This window comes from Marmota monax, unplaced genomic scaffold (genome assembly GCF_021218885.2).
Source record: "Marmota monax isolate L192 unplaced genomic scaffold, Marmota_monax_Labrador192_F-V1.1 WCK01_AAM20220418_F8-fsc00193, whole genome shotgun sequence".
NCBI lineage: Eukaryota > Metazoa > Chordata > Mammalia > Rodentia > Sciuridae > Marmota > Marmota monax.
The window spans coordinates 4,181,358-4,199,720 of record NW_026695203.1 but is presented as its reverse complement, the minus strand read 5'-3'; the positions used below and the strand labels follow the sequence as shown (position 1 = coordinate 4,199,720).

At 41.3% G+C, this 18,363-nt stretch overlaps 1 protein-coding gene across 4 annotated transcripts in view; it reads left to right on the top strand.

Moving 5' to 3' along the window:
• Positions 1-17,828, top strand: part of Prkag2 (protein kinase AMP-activated non-catalytic subunit gamma 2) — a 263,165-nt gene extending 245,337 nt beyond the window's left edge. For all 4 annotated transcript variants that reach the window (XM_046429777.2, XM_046429776.2, XM_058574340.1 and 1 more), the window contains 10 exons: positions 859-940; positions 1,777-1,835; positions 3,361-3,406; positions 5,171-5,225; positions 6,245-6,371; positions 9,244-9,409; positions 9,806-9,843; positions 11,076-11,222; positions 13,975-14,068; positions 16,750-17,828. In XM_046429777.2, coding sequence (XP_046285733.1) covers positions 859-940; positions 1,777-1,835; positions 3,361-3,406; positions 5,171-5,225; positions 6,245-6,371; positions 9,244-9,409; positions 9,806-9,843; positions 11,076-11,222; positions 13,975-14,068; positions 16,750-16,781 — 846 coding nt within the window. In that variant the 3' untranslated portion in view covers positions 16,782-17,828. The remainder of the gene's footprint in view (positions 1-858; positions 941-1,776; positions 1,836-3,360; positions 3,407-5,170; positions 5,226-6,244; positions 6,372-9,243; positions 9,410-9,805; positions 9,844-11,075; positions 11,223-13,974; positions 14,069-16,749) is intronic.
• The last annotated feature ends 535 nt before the right edge of the window (positions 17,829-18,363 follow it).

Genomic DNA, 18,363 nt, shown 5'->3' with positions numbered 1-18,363 from the left:
ATTTCTTTCGGTTATTAACAAAATTCAAACATTTTCCTTATTTGTACTGCATTTTGTATTTAGAGTATCGTTTCAGCACTGAGCCTTCAACTATTAATAAATCATCTGTCTGTTACCTTATGCTATCCCACGGGGCATTTGTCATGAGGGCTAAATGAGATTCTTGTCTTAGCATATTCTGAACAGTGCCTGACCCATAATAGGCACGTTAGGCACGTACGGAGTGTCCTTAGGGGAATAAAAGTGCAAGTACATTATATCTTCAGATCTTTTCTTTTTCATCCTTGGGGAAATGAGAGTGTTTGTTTGTTTTTGTTATTGAGCATATTAAAAACAAATTTTCATTTCAAGTCATTTGAGATAGCTTCAGTATTTTCAAATGAATTATTAATCACATATAGTAGAAATTGGAGCCTTTAATTATTTTGTATGACTTTAATTATATGAAGTCTTTATGTTAACAAAAAATCTTCAGGGCTGGGGCTGTAACTCAGTGGTGGTAAAGCACTCGCCTCGCATGTGTGAGGCACTGGGTCAATCCTCAGCACCACATAGAAAATAAATGAAGATATTGTGTGTCCATCTACAACTTAAAAAAAAAATTAAAAGTCTTCACTCACAAGAGGGAAAGAAATTGAAGTTAATTGAATTGTTTAGTTTCAAAAAGCAATCTCCAATCCCTGTATGTTCTTAAGTATAATACAGGTGGATTTTTGCTAATAACATGATTTCCAGATTGTCAAACTGACAAAACCCGCCATCAGAGATAACGAGGAGAGACGATGGACGTCCTGTTGAGGTATCTTCCTCCGACAGGTGGCCATCCCAGCTCGTGTCCTTCCTCTGCTTTTTCTCTAGGTCAAGAAGGCCTTCTTTGCCTTGGTGGCCAACGGTGTCCGGGCAGCGCCACTGTGGGAGAGTAAAAAGCAGAGTTTTGTAGGTGAGCAGGGCGAGCCTGGGGGAGTCTGAAACAGGAGGACAGCTGGGGAATGTGCAGGGCGCCCTTGGAGCTCAGGTGGTGAACCTGTTGCTGGTCACAGGACTTCCTTGCTTTTGCACACGGGTAAGGCAGGACTGCCGGAGACCCAGAACACTGCCGTGCTTTCGCTGGAGTCCTTTGGTGGTGTTCTTTTAAGTTAGCAACTCTTTGACACTCTGAAGAGCTTGTGTACCTTTGTCAACCCGGGGACAAAAGCCCACCCTTGTGCGTGGCAGATGCGCATTTGCAGCCCTAGCTCAGGGGTGCCTGTTCAGCACATCATTTTGAAATAGCCTGTGTCTGCTTCCCCCCAGGTGATAATTCCCTTAGGGAAGCGGGTCATATCTTAATCTTCTGGCACATAGTAGGTACACAGAAAATGTTGACCCTCTTTCCTAAAACTGTTTTATTTATAGTGGAAAACCATCTCAGTGCTTCCAGAGGGTCATGTTCCTAAAGCTATATTCCTGAGAATTCTTTATTAGACTATACCTTATTTTTAAAGTATTTTAGATCATTTAGCTCTTTTAGATGTTTTATAACAATTGACAATTTTTTCCCATTGATTTGCCAAATATTCTCATTCCGTAGCTAAATTTCAGGTTTAATTTCAGCTAGAATTATACCTCTAATTAGACATAGAAAATACATTAATAGAAATATATTAACCTATGCTTAAGATCTTTAAGGTATATTTTATTAGCTTTTTTAGTAAATATTCGAGGTTCACTTGCCATTTAAATTTTCCTTGTCCATGTCCACAGTTTTGTTTTTAAACATACTATTCTTTGTTCCAGGAATGTTAACAATCACAGATTTCATAAATATACTGCATAGATATTATAAGTCACCTATGGTAAGTGGCATTGATCCTTACTATTTTATTAATTGGTACTGTATATGTCTGTTTGGGGAGGGGGCATATTTTAAGATCTTTTTGGTATGAGATGGGGGTGCATGGTTCGTTATTTCACATATACGAAGAGGGAATTGCAAGGTGAAGCTACTACCCTCAGTCACATACTCATGGCTTGGCGCAGTTTTGCTCAGGAAAGCTGAAGGGAAATAGCTGCCACATTCCGCTCTCAGAGTTCCTCAAGTCAGTGGACCCTATGTTCTGTAAATGTCACTGAGTAGACGCTGCTTAACTTCCAAGAGCATCCTGTGGCAGCAGGGTACTGGGCGTCTGCTGGGCTGAGCACAGGGACACCTGCCCACTGCTCTTGTCCAGAGGGTCAGACCAATGGGGCCTCACACCTGAGATAAGGTAGGAGACCATAGGGTTTATCTTTGCAGGCCTATTAGTGTGCATAGAGGTTGATGAGTTTCCCCAGCAATTTCATGGCAAGAGCTATGCGTACTTTATGGTTTTAAAGGACAAAAAAGAAAGTAGAGATTAAAATTGAAAAACTTCAGTGTTGGCTTTTTTCTGCCAGTGAAGGAAAGACTGCTCCAGCTGATGTGAGTAAGCAGCAGAGCCCGCGGAGCCTGCCCCACTGTTCTGCAAGAGTGTAGTTTGAAAACCACTTCTGTCCTTGGTCGAACACTGGGATGTTTATGATTCCACTGGTGTAGTTTTGGGTCTGTCTTTTTGTGAGCGTGAGGAGAGGCAGAGTTGTATACTTTATTTCACTGGCACTACATGGGGCATCTAAAAGGTGTAAGTCAATTCAGTTAATACTGTTGGCCAGTTGTCCACTACAGTCATGCATCACTCAACAAGAGGACACCATCTGAGAAGTGTGTGGGCATTTGACTTCCTTGTATGAAGGAAAATGCTTGCCTAAAATGCTATTATGTAGCATTTCTATGTAAAATACAACAGCGAGTCATGGTGAGACACGCTCTCAGAAGGAAGTTTTAACAAAGACTATAATACTCTATTTTATGTCATGCGACATTCTGATTTCTTGAACGCCACCAAGGCAGGTTAATACTAGGGGTCATATCTTTGCTTTTGGACTAGGAAAACTCAGCACAAGTATGATATTTTATGTTGTTGTTGTTGTTGTTTTTTCCAGTACTGGGGATGGAACCCAGGGCCTCATACATCTAGTCAAGCACTCTACCACCGAGCAATGTCCCCAGCCTACAGTGTGATTTTTAAATGGATGGATTTTGATAAAGTACAGCTAGATCCCATGTGACAAATATCAGCAATGATTTATTAAAGCAAAATTGCTGAAAAGCAGTTGGATCTAAATATAAAGCCCAAAGTTTTTCTTAATACTTGGATACATGTTTTTCTCTGCATTTCTTCTCATTTTCTAACTATAAACAGAAAAATGCTGTTATAAAAGCCGTATCATTTTCCAAGTAGTTTATTTGTTCCTGTATTGTATATGTTAACATTTGTAAATAAGAATTTTTCTTATTTGCAGGTACAAATTTATGAATTAGAGGAACATAAGATTGAAACATGGAGGGGTAAGCACTACTAGGTGCTAAAAATCTTTACTATCTGGGAGAAAATGTTAAACTTAGTGTGTAAAGTATGTTTTAGTATCACACATTCTTTTCTCTATGATAATAACACATTAGAGAAAACATACTGTTTTTTTTTTTTTCTTCATTTTGGAAGTCTGGCTACCCATTCTGGTAATGGGCATGTAGAGTACCCACACAAGCCAGGCCTGGCACTCGGGCTGGCAATGTAGAGGGAGTGAGCTGACCACAGAGCCAGCCCCTGACACCTGCCCTTGTACAGAAAATGCTCCAAGGACCTGCCAGACCTTCACAGAAGTAAGGGTCTGTTCTGATTTAAACTTATTTCTTTCCAAATTATGGCAAAACACAGAACAAGTAAGCCATAACTCTGTGAATGGTTTGGATCAAAAACCAAGGAAATAATTCCAGGAACACTATTTTTTGTCACATTGAAATTCACCCTTTTCAATCGTAACACTTTTCTGCAGTGGAACCATTTTTTGAATTCTTGTTTTGTGATTGCGAATGAGTCTTCCTGAGCCCATGAGTGGATGGTGGAGCAGGCAGGGGGGGTGGGATGGGAGTGAGAAGACCCAGACTGAGTGGAATGAAGAGCCCCTGGAGAAGGTATCCAGGGAAAAGCCTGGATGGAAATGGAGGAACCAGCCAGACGTGGTGGCACACGCTCTAATCCCAGCAACTCAGCAAAGCCCCAAACAACTTAGTGAGACCCTATCTCAAAATTAAAAAGGGCTGGGGGTGTAGCACAGCGGTAAAGTGCCCCTGGGTTCAATCGCCAGAACCCCCTCCCAAGAAAAAGAGAGAAAAGAAATGGAGGGAACAACTGAAGGAAAATTTCAGATTGGAAATTCAGTAGTCTGGATTTGCACCTCCCATAGTATGCCTGAGAATACACAATGATGGTCACTGAGAACAATGCTCAGTATCTCAAAAGCTCTGCATGCCCTTTTAATGAGTTAGAGGCTTTGTTGAGTGATATATTTGATTTATTATCGCTTTCTCAATCCACGCTGAATGAATTAAGTCAACATGGAATCCATATGGCCTGTTATGATGTGATTGTGTAACTTAACATCAGGACCAATAATTCTTATCAAATGATACTTTACCCACTGTTGACCAAGGTATAAGTATATTTACATATTTCGTACATGGTATTTGGTAGAAATAATAGTGCTTAGGTATTCTCAACTACCTTCTTGTGCATACCTTGGGAAAGCAAATTAATTACAGTTGATACCTTTACCAAGAAAATTTCCATTTGCTGGAAAGATTCCCAGGATTCAGTAGGTTGTGAGCATTAATTTAGTAAAATGAAACAAGAACATTTAAAGAGCAAAGTTTATTATTAACTAATTTTATCTTATAACTTATGAAAATTATCTTTAAAGGATTTTGTAAATGCTTCATTTCTTGAGCGTAATTTTAAATTGATAGCATTCTGATAAAAGAGCTGGTATTGCTCTTTTATCAGATTGCTTGACTTTTCCCCCAATGTTATAAATATCTGTTAAAATCCTGTTTTTAAATATTTAGTTTTTCTTCAAAGGCAACATGCAGAGAACAATCAAAGTTGCTTAATACTGCCATACCTATAATTAACAGAATAGTTTTTAAAATTTCTTTTGATGTAGATTTTTAATTCTTTTAATTCTCTGTAAACAGAAGGGTATTTGAATTTCTGTGATAACGGCAAACAGCAAATATGTTAACTAACTGCGCATTTTCTTTCTATAAATACAGAGCTTTATTTACAAGAAACATTTAAGCCTTTAGTGAATATATCTCCAGATGCAAGGTAAACGTGTAGTTTTTTTCCCTTTATTTTCATATATCTGTTTTATTATCATGTTAGATAAATAGAAGCAAACAAACAAAACATTCTCCACTCTAAATGGGGCCGGCCTCCCTAACTCCAAATCTGAGTTCATTAAAGTTAGGGACAAGAGAAGTCACAACCATGTTCCTGCACGAGGTTGACATGACCTAGGCAGATGGTCACACTACGCAATCCTGAACGTCCAATCTCCTGTGTTGGGTCAGTGTAGGGAGCTGTGCAGTTGCCAAATCTTGGGCTCACCCCACCCTGCTCAGGCAGTCCAAGAGGACAGAGCCTGGGGATGGTACAGAAACAGTACTGACTCTGATCCTGGAAGGCTTTCATGAAAAAGGATAGTCTAGAAGACATTTTTAAATCTCAAGAACTCTAGAGAGAAAAGGTAAATTATTTGTTTTATTTTTCTCATTTCCAAATCTTAACAGGAAGACACACCCAATAGCCTTCTTGGAGCCAGTCATAGGGGAGGCAGTGAGTAGGCAGAAGGTGGCTCCACCCAGTCCAGTGGCTGGAGCCACAGGCGCCAGTTCCCACCCTGGGAACCCACCCTGGAAGCCCACCAGCTAGCTTGGCCTCTGTGCGATCCCCAGTGCCCTAGCTCCCCTAAGGGCTGTGTGGTCTGCCCTAATCCAGGTCCCTAAATACACTGCGAAGGAGTACTCCCTACGGACTTGAAGCTAGCACTTGTGTTTCAGATATTTTAACAGATTGTGAAAAACTAAAAATATACTGTGGTCTCCAGATTAAAACTTGCCCATGGGCTGGGGGTGTGACTCAGTGGTACAGCCTTCACCTGGCATGCATGAGGCCCTGGGTTCCATCCCCAGCTCTGGGGAAAAAAATCATAACAGTATTTTAAGTTGATAAACCTTTTATTATGGTAATATACAAACACTGGAAATGCTTTAAAGCTGGGATAGTCCAAAGATTTCTGACTTTTCTTTAAAGCCTCCTAACAACTTTAATGGCTTTTCCCGCAGCCTCTTCGATGCTGTGTACTCGTTGATCAAAAATAAAATCCACAGATTGCCAGTTATTGACCCTATCAGTGGGAATGCACTTTATATACTTACTCACAAAAGAATCCTCAAGTTCCTCCAGCTTTTTGTAAGTAGTATTTAGTGTTTCTAAAGACATAGTTGCATTTACTTCAATTAATTCATTTCAAGTAAATTGGCTTCTGTTACTCTCAGTAGTAGATTGTTAGTTTTGAGGTCTCCACTTCTAAACTTTAGTTTTTCAACTTAACTACTATTTGAATTGTACATTCTCAAAGTTGATTTCAGTTAAAAAGCAATCACATTCAAGTGCAAGTACCAAAATAATAAAAACACTTGGAATTAATTCTCCACCTAAATTAGAACATTTTATCACCTAATACCCAAGGGGAGGTAAAACTGTTGACAAGTCAGTCTAATTAAGGACTGCTGTACAAGTAAACTGAACCAATGTTTAGGACAAAAGTTGCTTCATGATGCTTTGATCGGTGTTATGGTTCAAGAAACATGTTCAAAAAATACTGTCCCTGAGGTTATCTTCTTATAAACAACAGCAATACTAGGAAATCCCAAAGCAAATAAAATTTTGTCAAGAGAATACCATGTTGGTCCAAATCAGGCCTCTATTATCCATTCGTTTTCTCAGTGGTGTCTGAAAGTAGCTGGTCTCATAGTCATTTAAAACCCACAACCTCTTTGGTCCACAATGTGAAAAGAGGCTCAGAAGCGAGACAGCTTCTCTGCTCCCCCTTATTACTGTCACTGAATTTAAGGTTACACATAAGTAGTCAGATAGATCCCTAGGCAGCATTAGTAATTCAGAGGAGGTCATTTGAAAAGTTGTTTTTTCCTAAAGAACATAGTAGATATTAAAAATCTACTTCAAACTAGCTCTTCCACTTTCTCCTCCACAGCTCTGCGTAGGAATTAAAATTGCATCCAGTGTAATTCACAGGCTGACCAAGCTCTTCCCCTGGAAGCAGCCTTGAAATATCTTGTTCATCAAACCAGTCTTACATTTTAAAATAGTCTATATATATATATATAAATTACACTTCATGGTTAAATAAATGCTATGAAATAGGAAGGAGAAGAGTAATTTACCAAAAAAATAAACAAAAACATGAAGTTTAATAGACAGTCTAGGGAAAAAAATGAGGGACATATTGACATTGTTTATCAATGTCGATATATAATCTGGGAATGGGGCTGCCTTATCGTTTAGGTTTTGCAGAAACACCGGGTGTGGGGTAAAGAGGCACTTTTTTTTTTAACATATTTGTTTTTTTAGTTGTAGTTGGACACAATACCTTTATTTTGTTTGTTTTTATGTGGTGCTGAGAATCGAACCCAAGGCCTGGCATATGCTAGGTGAGCGCGCCTCCACTGGGCCACAATCCCAGCCCAAGAGGCACATTTTCAGACTCCACATGTCCTAGGCCTATAGTGCACTTAATCCTTAAGAGTCATAATTCTGAAATGTGTTAACTATGAGAGCTGCTGGTGCCTGGCACTGGGCTAGCACTTCACAGGCTGAACTACCGCCCCATCAGCTGGGTATTTATTATTAAGCCCATTTTATAGGTGATGCCCCTAAGCAAGGTGAAGTGTCTTGGCCAGGGTTCTGTGGCTGGCAGGTGGCAGAGCTGGTATGCATACCAAGCACTCCAGATCTGCAGCCACCTCTGACAACTGTCTGCTGGCCCGTGAGGTTGTACACAGGGGCGACAGGCCCAGAGTTGCCCAGGCAGTGAGTTGTGAGTTGCAACCCAAGAGCCTCTGCAGTCCCAGACCACCCATGCTGTCACCGCCACACCAAAGGACAGGTGTGAGAGTGTCCCTCTGCAGAGCTAGGTCAGATTTTTTCCCTTATAAAAATAGAGGAGGTTACCTCTGCCCAGTACTGCCTTATATTTGGGCCAATGTGGTAATTAGAATCATGCTACTAGAATATTCAGCTAGAGGTTGTCAGATAAAAATGTGGAATTTAAATAAAGAAACTTCAGGATCTGATTTTTACTGGATTAATGAGATCATAGTCTGAGAAAAGGTAGCATTACCCTTCAGGATATTTGAAAATTAGCCCAAGCCTAGAGTTTAGAACAGGGAATATCCTATATTGAGATGGACTAGATGACCTAATAGGTCTTTCTTTTTTTTTTTTTTTTTTCTCTAAATTTCTAGGATTCTCATGATTTGAATATTGATGAACTCTTTGACTTGAACATTTTGTTTCTTCTAATTGTTCATCTTTTCCTGATAATTATAAGGTACACCAGGAGGATGGAATCAACTGTACCCTTTATAAAAGGTGGATCTTTGAAACCATAGACCTTATTTTGTTATGTCAAACATGATCCTAGACTTTTCTCTTCTGACTTATCCCTCCTCCTTGAAAACTGCCCATGAAAAGAACATTAATTTTTAAGGGTTCTGTTAATTCGATTCAGCTGGCTTGTTCTTTGTTCCTAATAGACAAAACCTGGAGTCCTCCAAGGAGTGGTCAGGGTGTGGAGTGGGTGGAGTGAGGACTAGCCTCGAGGGCTCAGCCATGCCAGGGGTCTGGGGTTTGCAAATCCTGGGTTCTTCATAGATGTTACTCAGCGCCACCAGCAGGACCAAAGAGTTTAATGTGAATAATTAAGAATAAATGTTCTGTTCTTGGTGGCTTCCAAGTCTTAATTTCCCAAAGAAAGCTGTTGTTCCCTTCATCTACCCACTTTTTCAGTGAATGTATAGGAGAAATGTTATAATGTTAAAATGCTTTGAATACTTTAAAGATAAGCATAGATGTGCAGACTGGTTTGAATGAAAGATGCAATTGTTATGTAACTTTTTCATGTTAATTGAGACATCCAAGCAGATTGTTAGAAAAGGCAACTTTGATATATCGGACATAGTTTTCTATGCAGATCTGGACATTTGACCATCAGGAGGGTTTGTGGTGGTTCTGGAACGTCTGCGTTTGTCTCCCTGTCTAGATGTCTGACATGCCAAAGCCCGCCTTCATGAGGCAGAACCTGGACGAGCTGGGAATAGGAACGTACCACAGCATCGCCTTCATCCACCCAGACACCCCCATCATCAGAGCCTTGAGCATATTTGTGGAGAGACGAGTGTCGGCTTTGCCCGTGGTGGACGAGTCAGGTCTGTGCAGCTGTCCCTGCCAAACCATAGTCCCTGTTTACTCTTCAAGGCAAAGTATGGGAGAAGCAGAGAATGAACTTTTAGATGCAATGCATTCAGCACTTAGGAGCTCTCCGGAAAATAAGAAATTTAAACTCGTTTATATTCATAGTTTCACTAAAATATGATTTCATGTCCATCTTAAAATAGACATGATCTTTGTTCTTCATGGACAAAAACTGGAGTCCTCCAAGGAGCAGCCAGGCGACGGAGGTGGGTGGAGTGTCAGGGCTTGTGAGTGGCAGCTCAGACAGGTCTATCAGTGCTTAATCCCTGGTAACGGCTTAGTTAAGACTGATTTTAAATGAGTTATTTCTGTTCCTCAAATATTTTTCTAACACATATTTTCATTTTTAGGAAAAGTCGTCGATATTTATTCCAAATTTGATGTAATTGTAAGTATTCTCAATTTTTTAAAACCTCTTAGAACATATCTTAAAGCCTGTTTAACCTATTTTTATGTTTTTCTCTTGTTCCCTAATAATTCCTAACTTCTTTGAGGTTGAAAAATCTTAGAAAATTTCAGGCTCCCCATAGTAAAGACTTTTAATATTCATTGGTTTAGCAATGAATCATATGTTAGTGTGCAGTAGCATTTAGTACTTGTTTGTCTTTCCAACAAAAGACAGACCTGCCACTGTAGCGTGTGTTGAAATGGTCATGCTGTCTGTAGGTGCACGCTCAGTATACACGGGAGTTTGTGGATGCCCTGCCAAATGCACCCTCCTGCTTGCTGACTGGGAGCCACTGTTCGGAACAAGATTACAAGTGAATTTTTATTAAATAGCGTTACATAGAGTCCTATATTTGAATCCTGACTTAATTCTCCTAGGTTCACTGTCCATTCTGCATCTTTCCATGTGCAGCTCCTTTCTTCCCATTTACTCTAAGGAGTTTGACACTGTTTCTAAGAAAAGGAACAGATACTTTGCTCCAAAGTACACACCATGTGTTGCTACAGTACTGACCCCTGCATTAAATATTCTTTTGCATCTGTCTCAAATCTTTGGTTCATCCTATTCTGTTTAACATAATAGACACCAAAATATATGTTCATTGGAATTTTGGTTGAATGGGACCCACTAAAATTAATCAGAACCCTGAGACACTATTTGGCTTTATGAGACTTGACTTCTCAGACCTGCTCTTCTCCCATAAATTCTTGACTCTGATGGGCCACTGCTGTTGCCACCACCAGCACCACCACCAAGGCCTTCCTGGCAAAAGCCTTGTCTCTGGGGAGCTCATTGGGAAAGTTTATTGATGCAGGCTCCCTACCTCTGTAGTACTTGTCACCTTTTATAAGTGTTAGTCCTCTCAAAAGATGCTACCAGGCCCAGTGTGGAGCACTCAAAGGTAAGAATGAGGAAAGCCTCTGGCGGGATACGTCACTAACACTTACGACACACTCCATAGTTAAGGTGTACCTCGTGATGTGAAGTCTTTAATTATGATTGATAAGATGATGAAATGACAGCACTGTGGCCTTATACAAGCTAGAAAGAACTTTTGGTGTCCAGATAAGATAAATATTAAAGTTTTTACAAATCAGCTTGTTTTAAACTTGACACAGTTTTGCCATTAATGTGGATCAGAATGAAAGGGTTCTGATCTGTGACTGTTACAGAATCTTGCTGCTGAGAAGACCTACAATAATCTGGATATCACGGTGACCCAGGCCCTGCAGCACCGATCACAGTATTTTGAAGGTGTTGTGAAGTGCAGTAAGCTGGAAACACTGGAGACCATCGTGGACAGGATAGTGAGAGCCGAGGTGAGAGCCCCGGCCCCAGCCTTCCACCTCCTCCCCGTCCCACTGCAACAAGCAGGCCACTGCCATTGCCCAGGGCCTAGCGCAGCTTCCTCTGGGTGATCCAGAAAGGGTCGTTGAGTTGAAGTGAGTTCATTAATAATTCTAATATCATAGTTGAATTGAAAACACTGGTGAGATACTTTCACAGCCTGAAAAATGTGCACATGAGGAAACAAAAATTGCCCCAGAAGCTTTAAACTCAGAGTATTTATGAATTCCAAGTTTAAAATGTATGACTTATGTTATTTTAACCAAGTAAATGGTAAATCAATGAAACAGAACTTTTTAAAGTTAATTTGCTCTCTTCATACCAATCTCTCTCTTCCCTGATTTAGATCATCATCAATGGCCTAGCAGCCCCCAGTCTCCTGAGCCTCAGCACCCATAGCCCTGTACTCCGCGGCTGAGTGGGTGTGCGAGTATGCGTGGTGCAGGACCCTGTAGGGAAGAGGGGAAGGATCTCCGTGTGGCTTGCCTAATTCAGCATACCCATTCCCACTGTCATTCCTGTCCTGTCAGGCAGGTCCAGGAGTGTTGTCCTGTGTCAGTCTTTACAGCTAAAGCTACGACTCTCTTCCTTCTGGAAGAGCCCCTAGTTAAACAAAATGCATTCCTAATGAGAAGTCTGTTTTGATATTATTATAAATGTAAGAGAACTGGCCAAGAAGCAAAGTTCCTGATTATTTTTAAGCTAATAACATGTGACCTTACATTGCTTTCTGATAGTGACATGCAAAGTTACATCAAAGGCCATCGTTATTATTAGAGATCCACCAAGCCCTCCTTTAACTCTGTATGTTCAAGCACCCCACCTCCTGTTTCCTACTCTGAGTTAGCCCCCAGCTCCGCCCCCAGATCAAGGCTTTTAACTGCTGCACTAGCATCTCAGAGGCAAGCCTTCCCTTGTTCTACTTGAGTTCACCACTTGTTTTCAAAAGGTGTCAATTGACTTGGGAATACACCCTAACTTTTTATTAATGTCTTTGGAATTATGTACCTTCTGAAGATAAGCAGAAACAGGTAAGGTATCTCTCCCTATGTGTGAGGACAGTGGACATCCATGTGACAGAGTCCTTTATGACAATTAAAAATCATGTTAGGCATTGAAGAATATCCACTGGTATTGATGCTGAAAACCACTAGCAAGGCATTGCTAAGAGAAGAGGCCGGGCACTGTGCCCAGCAGGACTCCACGTGCTGTCCACGTGCATCTGCACAGAGAAGAGGCTCGAACACACATAGCACAGGACTGACAGCGCTGTCTCTGGGCAGTGGAGTCCAGGGTGGTGTGGGGAAGGCCTGTGCTCTTCTCTGTTCACCTGACGGCAGTAGAAATCTCTGCAATACAAAAGAGGACATTGAGGAAAATGATAATACAACTAAGTAGTTTTCTCAATTACACATCTTCACATTTTCCCTCTTTAAAATTCTTTGACCAGATGACTCCTATTGGAGCATGAAACCAATTTTTAGCTTTAATGTAGTTTGTTAGAAGAGGGTTCACGGGGTCAATAAAGACTCGGTTTACAGGAAAAACACAACACTAACTTTAAGGTACCTGGGACAAGGAACACTTGTAGATTTCAGACTCAGCAATAGTTGTCATTATTTTTGGTTCTCGTTTACAAAGAATCATGTGAGCACTCTAGGGGAGATGATTTCCCTTGACCTTCAGTAGATCAAAAGATATTAGTACAATTATTAAATATTGATAATAAAATATGTCTAGCATAGAATTTAAAACATTCTCTGATCCTAGATATAAACCATTATTTTAATTTATAGTTATGGTCAGTAATTATACTGTGTTATATCACAGGAGTATTGAAGAACCTGAAAGCTTATTAGAAAACTTTTTGAAGAAATTTATGTTGCTCAATATGAGAAAGATGACCAAGTGACTTTTATTAACCTAAAGCAAACTCTGATACCAAAAACATCACCAACATCATGTCATTAGAGACAAACTATAAAAGCAGAATTTCCCCCATTCTCTATCTCCTTCCTGTGTCCAAATTTTGTGCGAAGGCTCTGCCTGTTCTGTGGAGAGGATCCTGCGGGGAGCCAGCTGGCCCGCGGTTGCTTTTGGAGATTAAGTCAGAGAGGCCAGAAGAGCACCGTGCTCTTGCCATGCCGTCCGCTGGAAGGATGTTACAGTAATGCTGCAGAATGTCCTCCATTCATTTATAAATAGTTTAGAGAGGAAAACTAGAGGTTAATAGTATCCATTTCACTTCATTATAGTTCATTTATCCTTCTGAATATTATTCTTATGAATTTCATAGAGAAAAGACACTACAGAAAATAAAAGGCAATCTTATGTGGCCCTGTTTCCTAGTTTCTGTAACAGTCTGGATTTCTTTCCCATGTAGAACAGGTTTCCTGATGGCTACTAGAAACAGATTCACCTTTAAAAAAGTAAAACTTCTGTGCTTAAGAGAATGTCTATAGCTACATTGTACTTCTGTGCTGAACGTGCCTTTTATCAATGTTCTGAAATTTTAAAACTCAATAGGATATAGTTGGCTTATACTTCTTGGACAGGGTCAAGCAAATTGACCCTAGAGCCCCAGGCCTTTCTCTGGCTCAATCCACCATTGCTTCCTCTCATTCGTGGATTTATTCATTGTACTAAAGTGCATGAGTGGCATTTTCCCCTATCCCTCTTAAAACACTTTTTATTTACACGCAGCCTGCTTTCTCCTCTCCGCAGGTCCACCGGCTGGTGGTAGTAAACGAAGCAGACAGCATTGTGGGTATTATCTCCCTGTCAGACATTCTGCAAGCCCTGATACTCACACCAGCAGGTAAAAATGCTGACTTCAGTCTTGACCCCAGTGTCTAGAAAGGGAGGGAGGTGGGGTGGTGAATGGTGTTTTCTCCCATTTCCTCCAGCCCCCCGCTCCAGATCGAGGCTTTGTATGTTACCTTGTCATCCATTTCCATTTTCATTCTCGTCTCAGTTTTGAAATTTTGATGTTCCATTTAGAGGAAGAAAGTTATAGGAGATATTCCCAGAGGGGAGGAGGGTGGCGGGGACCCGAGAGCTGGGGTTTCTCACGTGCTGTGTATTCAGTGGTGAGATGGGCTCTACAGGTCTCGAAACCACCAGAGCCCCTCCCTTTCTGTTTCTCTTCTTCCCACTGCTCTCCCTCCTGGTCCTGATCAAATGTCAGCAAGCCAGCCTTGCAGGGCCACAGACCCAAAGCCAAGATGGGACAATAAGTGGCACTTATTATTGTTTGAACTCTCTGGAGTGGAGCAGTAAATGATGCATGTTGTATGATATTGATTTTGCGTCAGTTCAGAATCAATCAAACTCAGCCAAGACTAGTTTTTATTTTTTTAGTTGTAGTTGGATACAATACCTTTATTTTATTTATTTATACGTGGTGGTGAGGATCAAACCCAGTGCCTCACGCATGCTAGATGAGTGCTCTACCGCTGAGCGGCACTCCAGCCCCCCAACACTAGTTTTTATAATTAGTCTGTAACCTAAAAACGCCCACCCTAATGGAGTCCCTACCACCTGAATCATTCTTACTAGTTGAGAATGCCAAGAGAGCTGTCCCTGTGGAGCAGTCCCCTTCACAGGTGGCCTGGGCTTCAGCATCAGCATTAGTTTCACCTGGAACTTATTAGAAACGCCTGTGGGGGGACCACCATGCATGTAGTAAGTCAGAAACAGATGCTGGGTCAGATGGGCCTCATACAGTGATTTTCAGACTCCAAGTGTTCGAGAGCTTCAAACTCACAATAATCTTCATAATCATGAAATAGTATAAACGAGTATGAGATTGCTTGTTGCATTACCCTAAAATTGGAATAACCCAAATATCTTTCAAAAGAAGAATGGATAAATTGTGTCATTCACCAGCGAAATCCTCACAGCCCCAAGAGTGAGCCACAGCTACCTGCCTGGTGGTGCAGAACACCCCCCCCCTCCCCGCCCCAGCAACACTGCAAAGAGGAGGCTGCACTAACCCACACCAGGGAATGCCGGTATATAAATTTCCAAGCGTATTAGGAAAAAGCTTCTTCAGTGAGCAGACTCAGCCCCACAGGTGTATAGCTTGACATCTTCAGTGAAAGATCCCCTTTGTAGGGACTGGCCCGGGACCAAAGCAGCAGTCTGCCAGCAGAGTCTGTCTGAAGATCAGCCCAGGGCATCTGTCCCTTTGACCAAGATCTTTTGGGCATTAAAAACTCCAAGTAAACCCGTCAAGTGACTTATCGTCTGGGCCTTGGTGTCTCAAACCATAAGCATGAGAAGGGCGAGCTGGATGAGTTTAAATTGCCTCTAGGCTCAGTATTTCAAAACTGTAAGTCATTCACACTCCTCCCACCCCTGCTGAGACAGTGACGCAGTCTGTTTCACAGCTGGAATTTGGAGTGTTTGTTCACTTAGAAATCACTGGATTGGCATTCTCAATGGCATATTGTATACAACCCCATTCGTTAGGGGAAACCTTCTGTGACCCTGATAGCTGGACTGCAAGTGAGCACCTGGAGAGGAGCTCACAGGACCCGGGTCCATCCGCCACAGCAGTCAGCACCCGCACATCAGGGGAGGTACCCATGTGTTCAGCAGCTGAATGCCGGCACCACTGGTTCCATCCCGATGTGGCTCTCTGAATGTCACCTCACCTCAGTGAGCCTCAGTGTCATCTGTAGAGTGAGCAGGATGCACAGTCCCATCTCCTACTAAGATTCCATGAGATGAAACAGAAACCATGAATGAAAGCCACTGGTGCTTGGCAGGGCACCCAGGATGAGCACCACTGGGTGGCCATTTACGGAATAGTCAGAGGACTGTTGAGACCTACCTGCTGTGGTGCAATGAAAAGTGCCAGTGGCCATTCTTTTCACCATATAAGGGCCACAGTTCCCTGTTAGGGATACTGATTCAATACAATAATATTTTCTTTTTTTTTTTTCAAAGTTTTCAGCAATAGTTCATTGCTGAAACTTAGACTGCATGTGAGCCTGTGTAGCTACACCCACACCGGATGGGCATGCAAGCAATCCGATGGTAGTAACAGCCGGGTTTTAGCCCCTTATCCTAGTAGATTGTTAATCTCTTCCTGAAGTCTAGCGTCTGCTGTGTTCAGAACAGTCGCTTTCCCTACTAACCCATTTGTGAAATGCCCTCGCCAGACTCTTGTAGGCATTGCGTGAATTTTCCCTAGACATGCTTTGTGTTTTAGACTTTTGTAGGTATGCACAACTGAAATTCTCTGTGCCTATGCTAAAACCTACCTACATACATCTTCTGAAGTTTTTAGCAGTGGAATCGTACATATTTAGAATCACAACTTGTAATGTGGATCAGCACAGCAGTGTGTTGGTGGGGGGAGCTGGGAGCCGCCTGCCTGCTCCTTCCCCCCCTGGACCATTGTCCTACGTGCTGGGCACATAGAAGCCAGTGGTGCAGAACACTCTACTGTTAGCATAAGCTTTGAAACTTTCATTTTCCATCTTTTGGCAGGTGCCAAACAAAAGGAGGCAGAAACAGAATGACGGCGGAGAATGTAGACCTCCTCGTAGGAGAACTTGAACAAAGTTTCTGGGTCACGATTTGCCTCATGAACACTGGCTGCAAGTGGGAGAGAGTAAAATGGCGAAGAATGTATGTCAGGGTTTAGTAATGGGTGTTTTTCCAGTGTTGTAAGCATAAAAAAAGAGAGATTTTATGTGCTTGAAGATTCAGCCTTGCGTTAAAGACTGTTTTCAGACCTTCATCTGAAGGATTTTAAATGCTGTATGTCATTAAAGTGCACTGTGTCCTGAAATGTTTATTATTTTTCATTTCCAAGAATACACTGGTATGGAACAGGTGATGTGACATAAGGTGAGTGTACAGCATGTTTAGATCACAGTGCCTTATGTCCGAATACAGCAATATGTCATCGCTGCTGCCCGCCCCGCCCAAGAGTGCGCATGAAGTGACACCGAGCTTGAATGTGGAAGTCTTTGAACCTTTTACCAAATCAGTTATTTTCATTAGGTTCGTCAAAAAGTTGTAATTTGAATATAAATAATTTCTTTACAACTTCAATGACACTTCTCTAAGTGTCTGAGCTAACATGTCAACGGGCTGCTTTACGACAGCTTTATTTATTTTTACTTTCATGCAGTTTTTTTACACATCCTTTGGTGGGTAAACTTCACCATGTCCTTTAATAAACTCTTGGTTATTTCAAAATGGCAAATTTCTCATTATTTAATTTTGGATCTGGAAAGGATAGGACTTCTAAAATAGCCACTGTTGGGATTTAAAGACGTGGAAACAGGCCGTGGCTGGGAGGAAACAAAGTGCCGGGAAGATGTCTATTTTTTTCTTGTGTATTGAACTGTAAAATCATGATGTTTGTGTGACTGTTGATAAGACTGTAAATCTGACTGTGGCACAGCAGTGCTATTATAGAGTTGAAGCAAAACAACATTGCCTGATGTAAGTGCTCTGAACATGTTGATGCTGTATATATATGAGGAGAGGTTGAGGTTTTGTTTTTTGGGTTTTGTTTTGTTTTTTCAAATTGAAAAAATAAATCCTACTATCTACCATTTTGTTAAAGAGGTTCTTTAAAATACCGTGTATTTCTACGTGTATTAATTAAAATTCTACACACAGTTTTCCTCTTAGCTGTTTCTCCCCAAATAAGGGAACACATGGATTCTCATCTGTTATCCATCATCAGAAAAAAAACTCATGATTTAACTCATGACCCCTTTCCCTCCATTATTAAATATTAACATGTTTAAAAATTGCTACACAGATTTTCTTGTGCTAGGTGTCTGTTTCTTAAGCCAAATGTGAGAGGAAGAATATATAGTGTGTTTCCCCATGGAAGCAGTTGTGGTTTTTTGAGTTAAACTAGTGGCAATATTTGGGAGGAAGGGAACGTGTCTCAGAGTTGCTGAAGCAGTGAAGTTCTGGAGGGACCTGATGAATCCACTCCATCTGTAGCACACCAGTGCGTGCAGAGGCTCCAGGCACAGAGGTGTGCAGGTGTAGACAAAAATGTGTCTTTGCTTTAGGAAACAGTTTGGGGCCCCTTTAAAACATGCGCGTTTTCTGCTCCTGGGAGGCCTGGGTCAG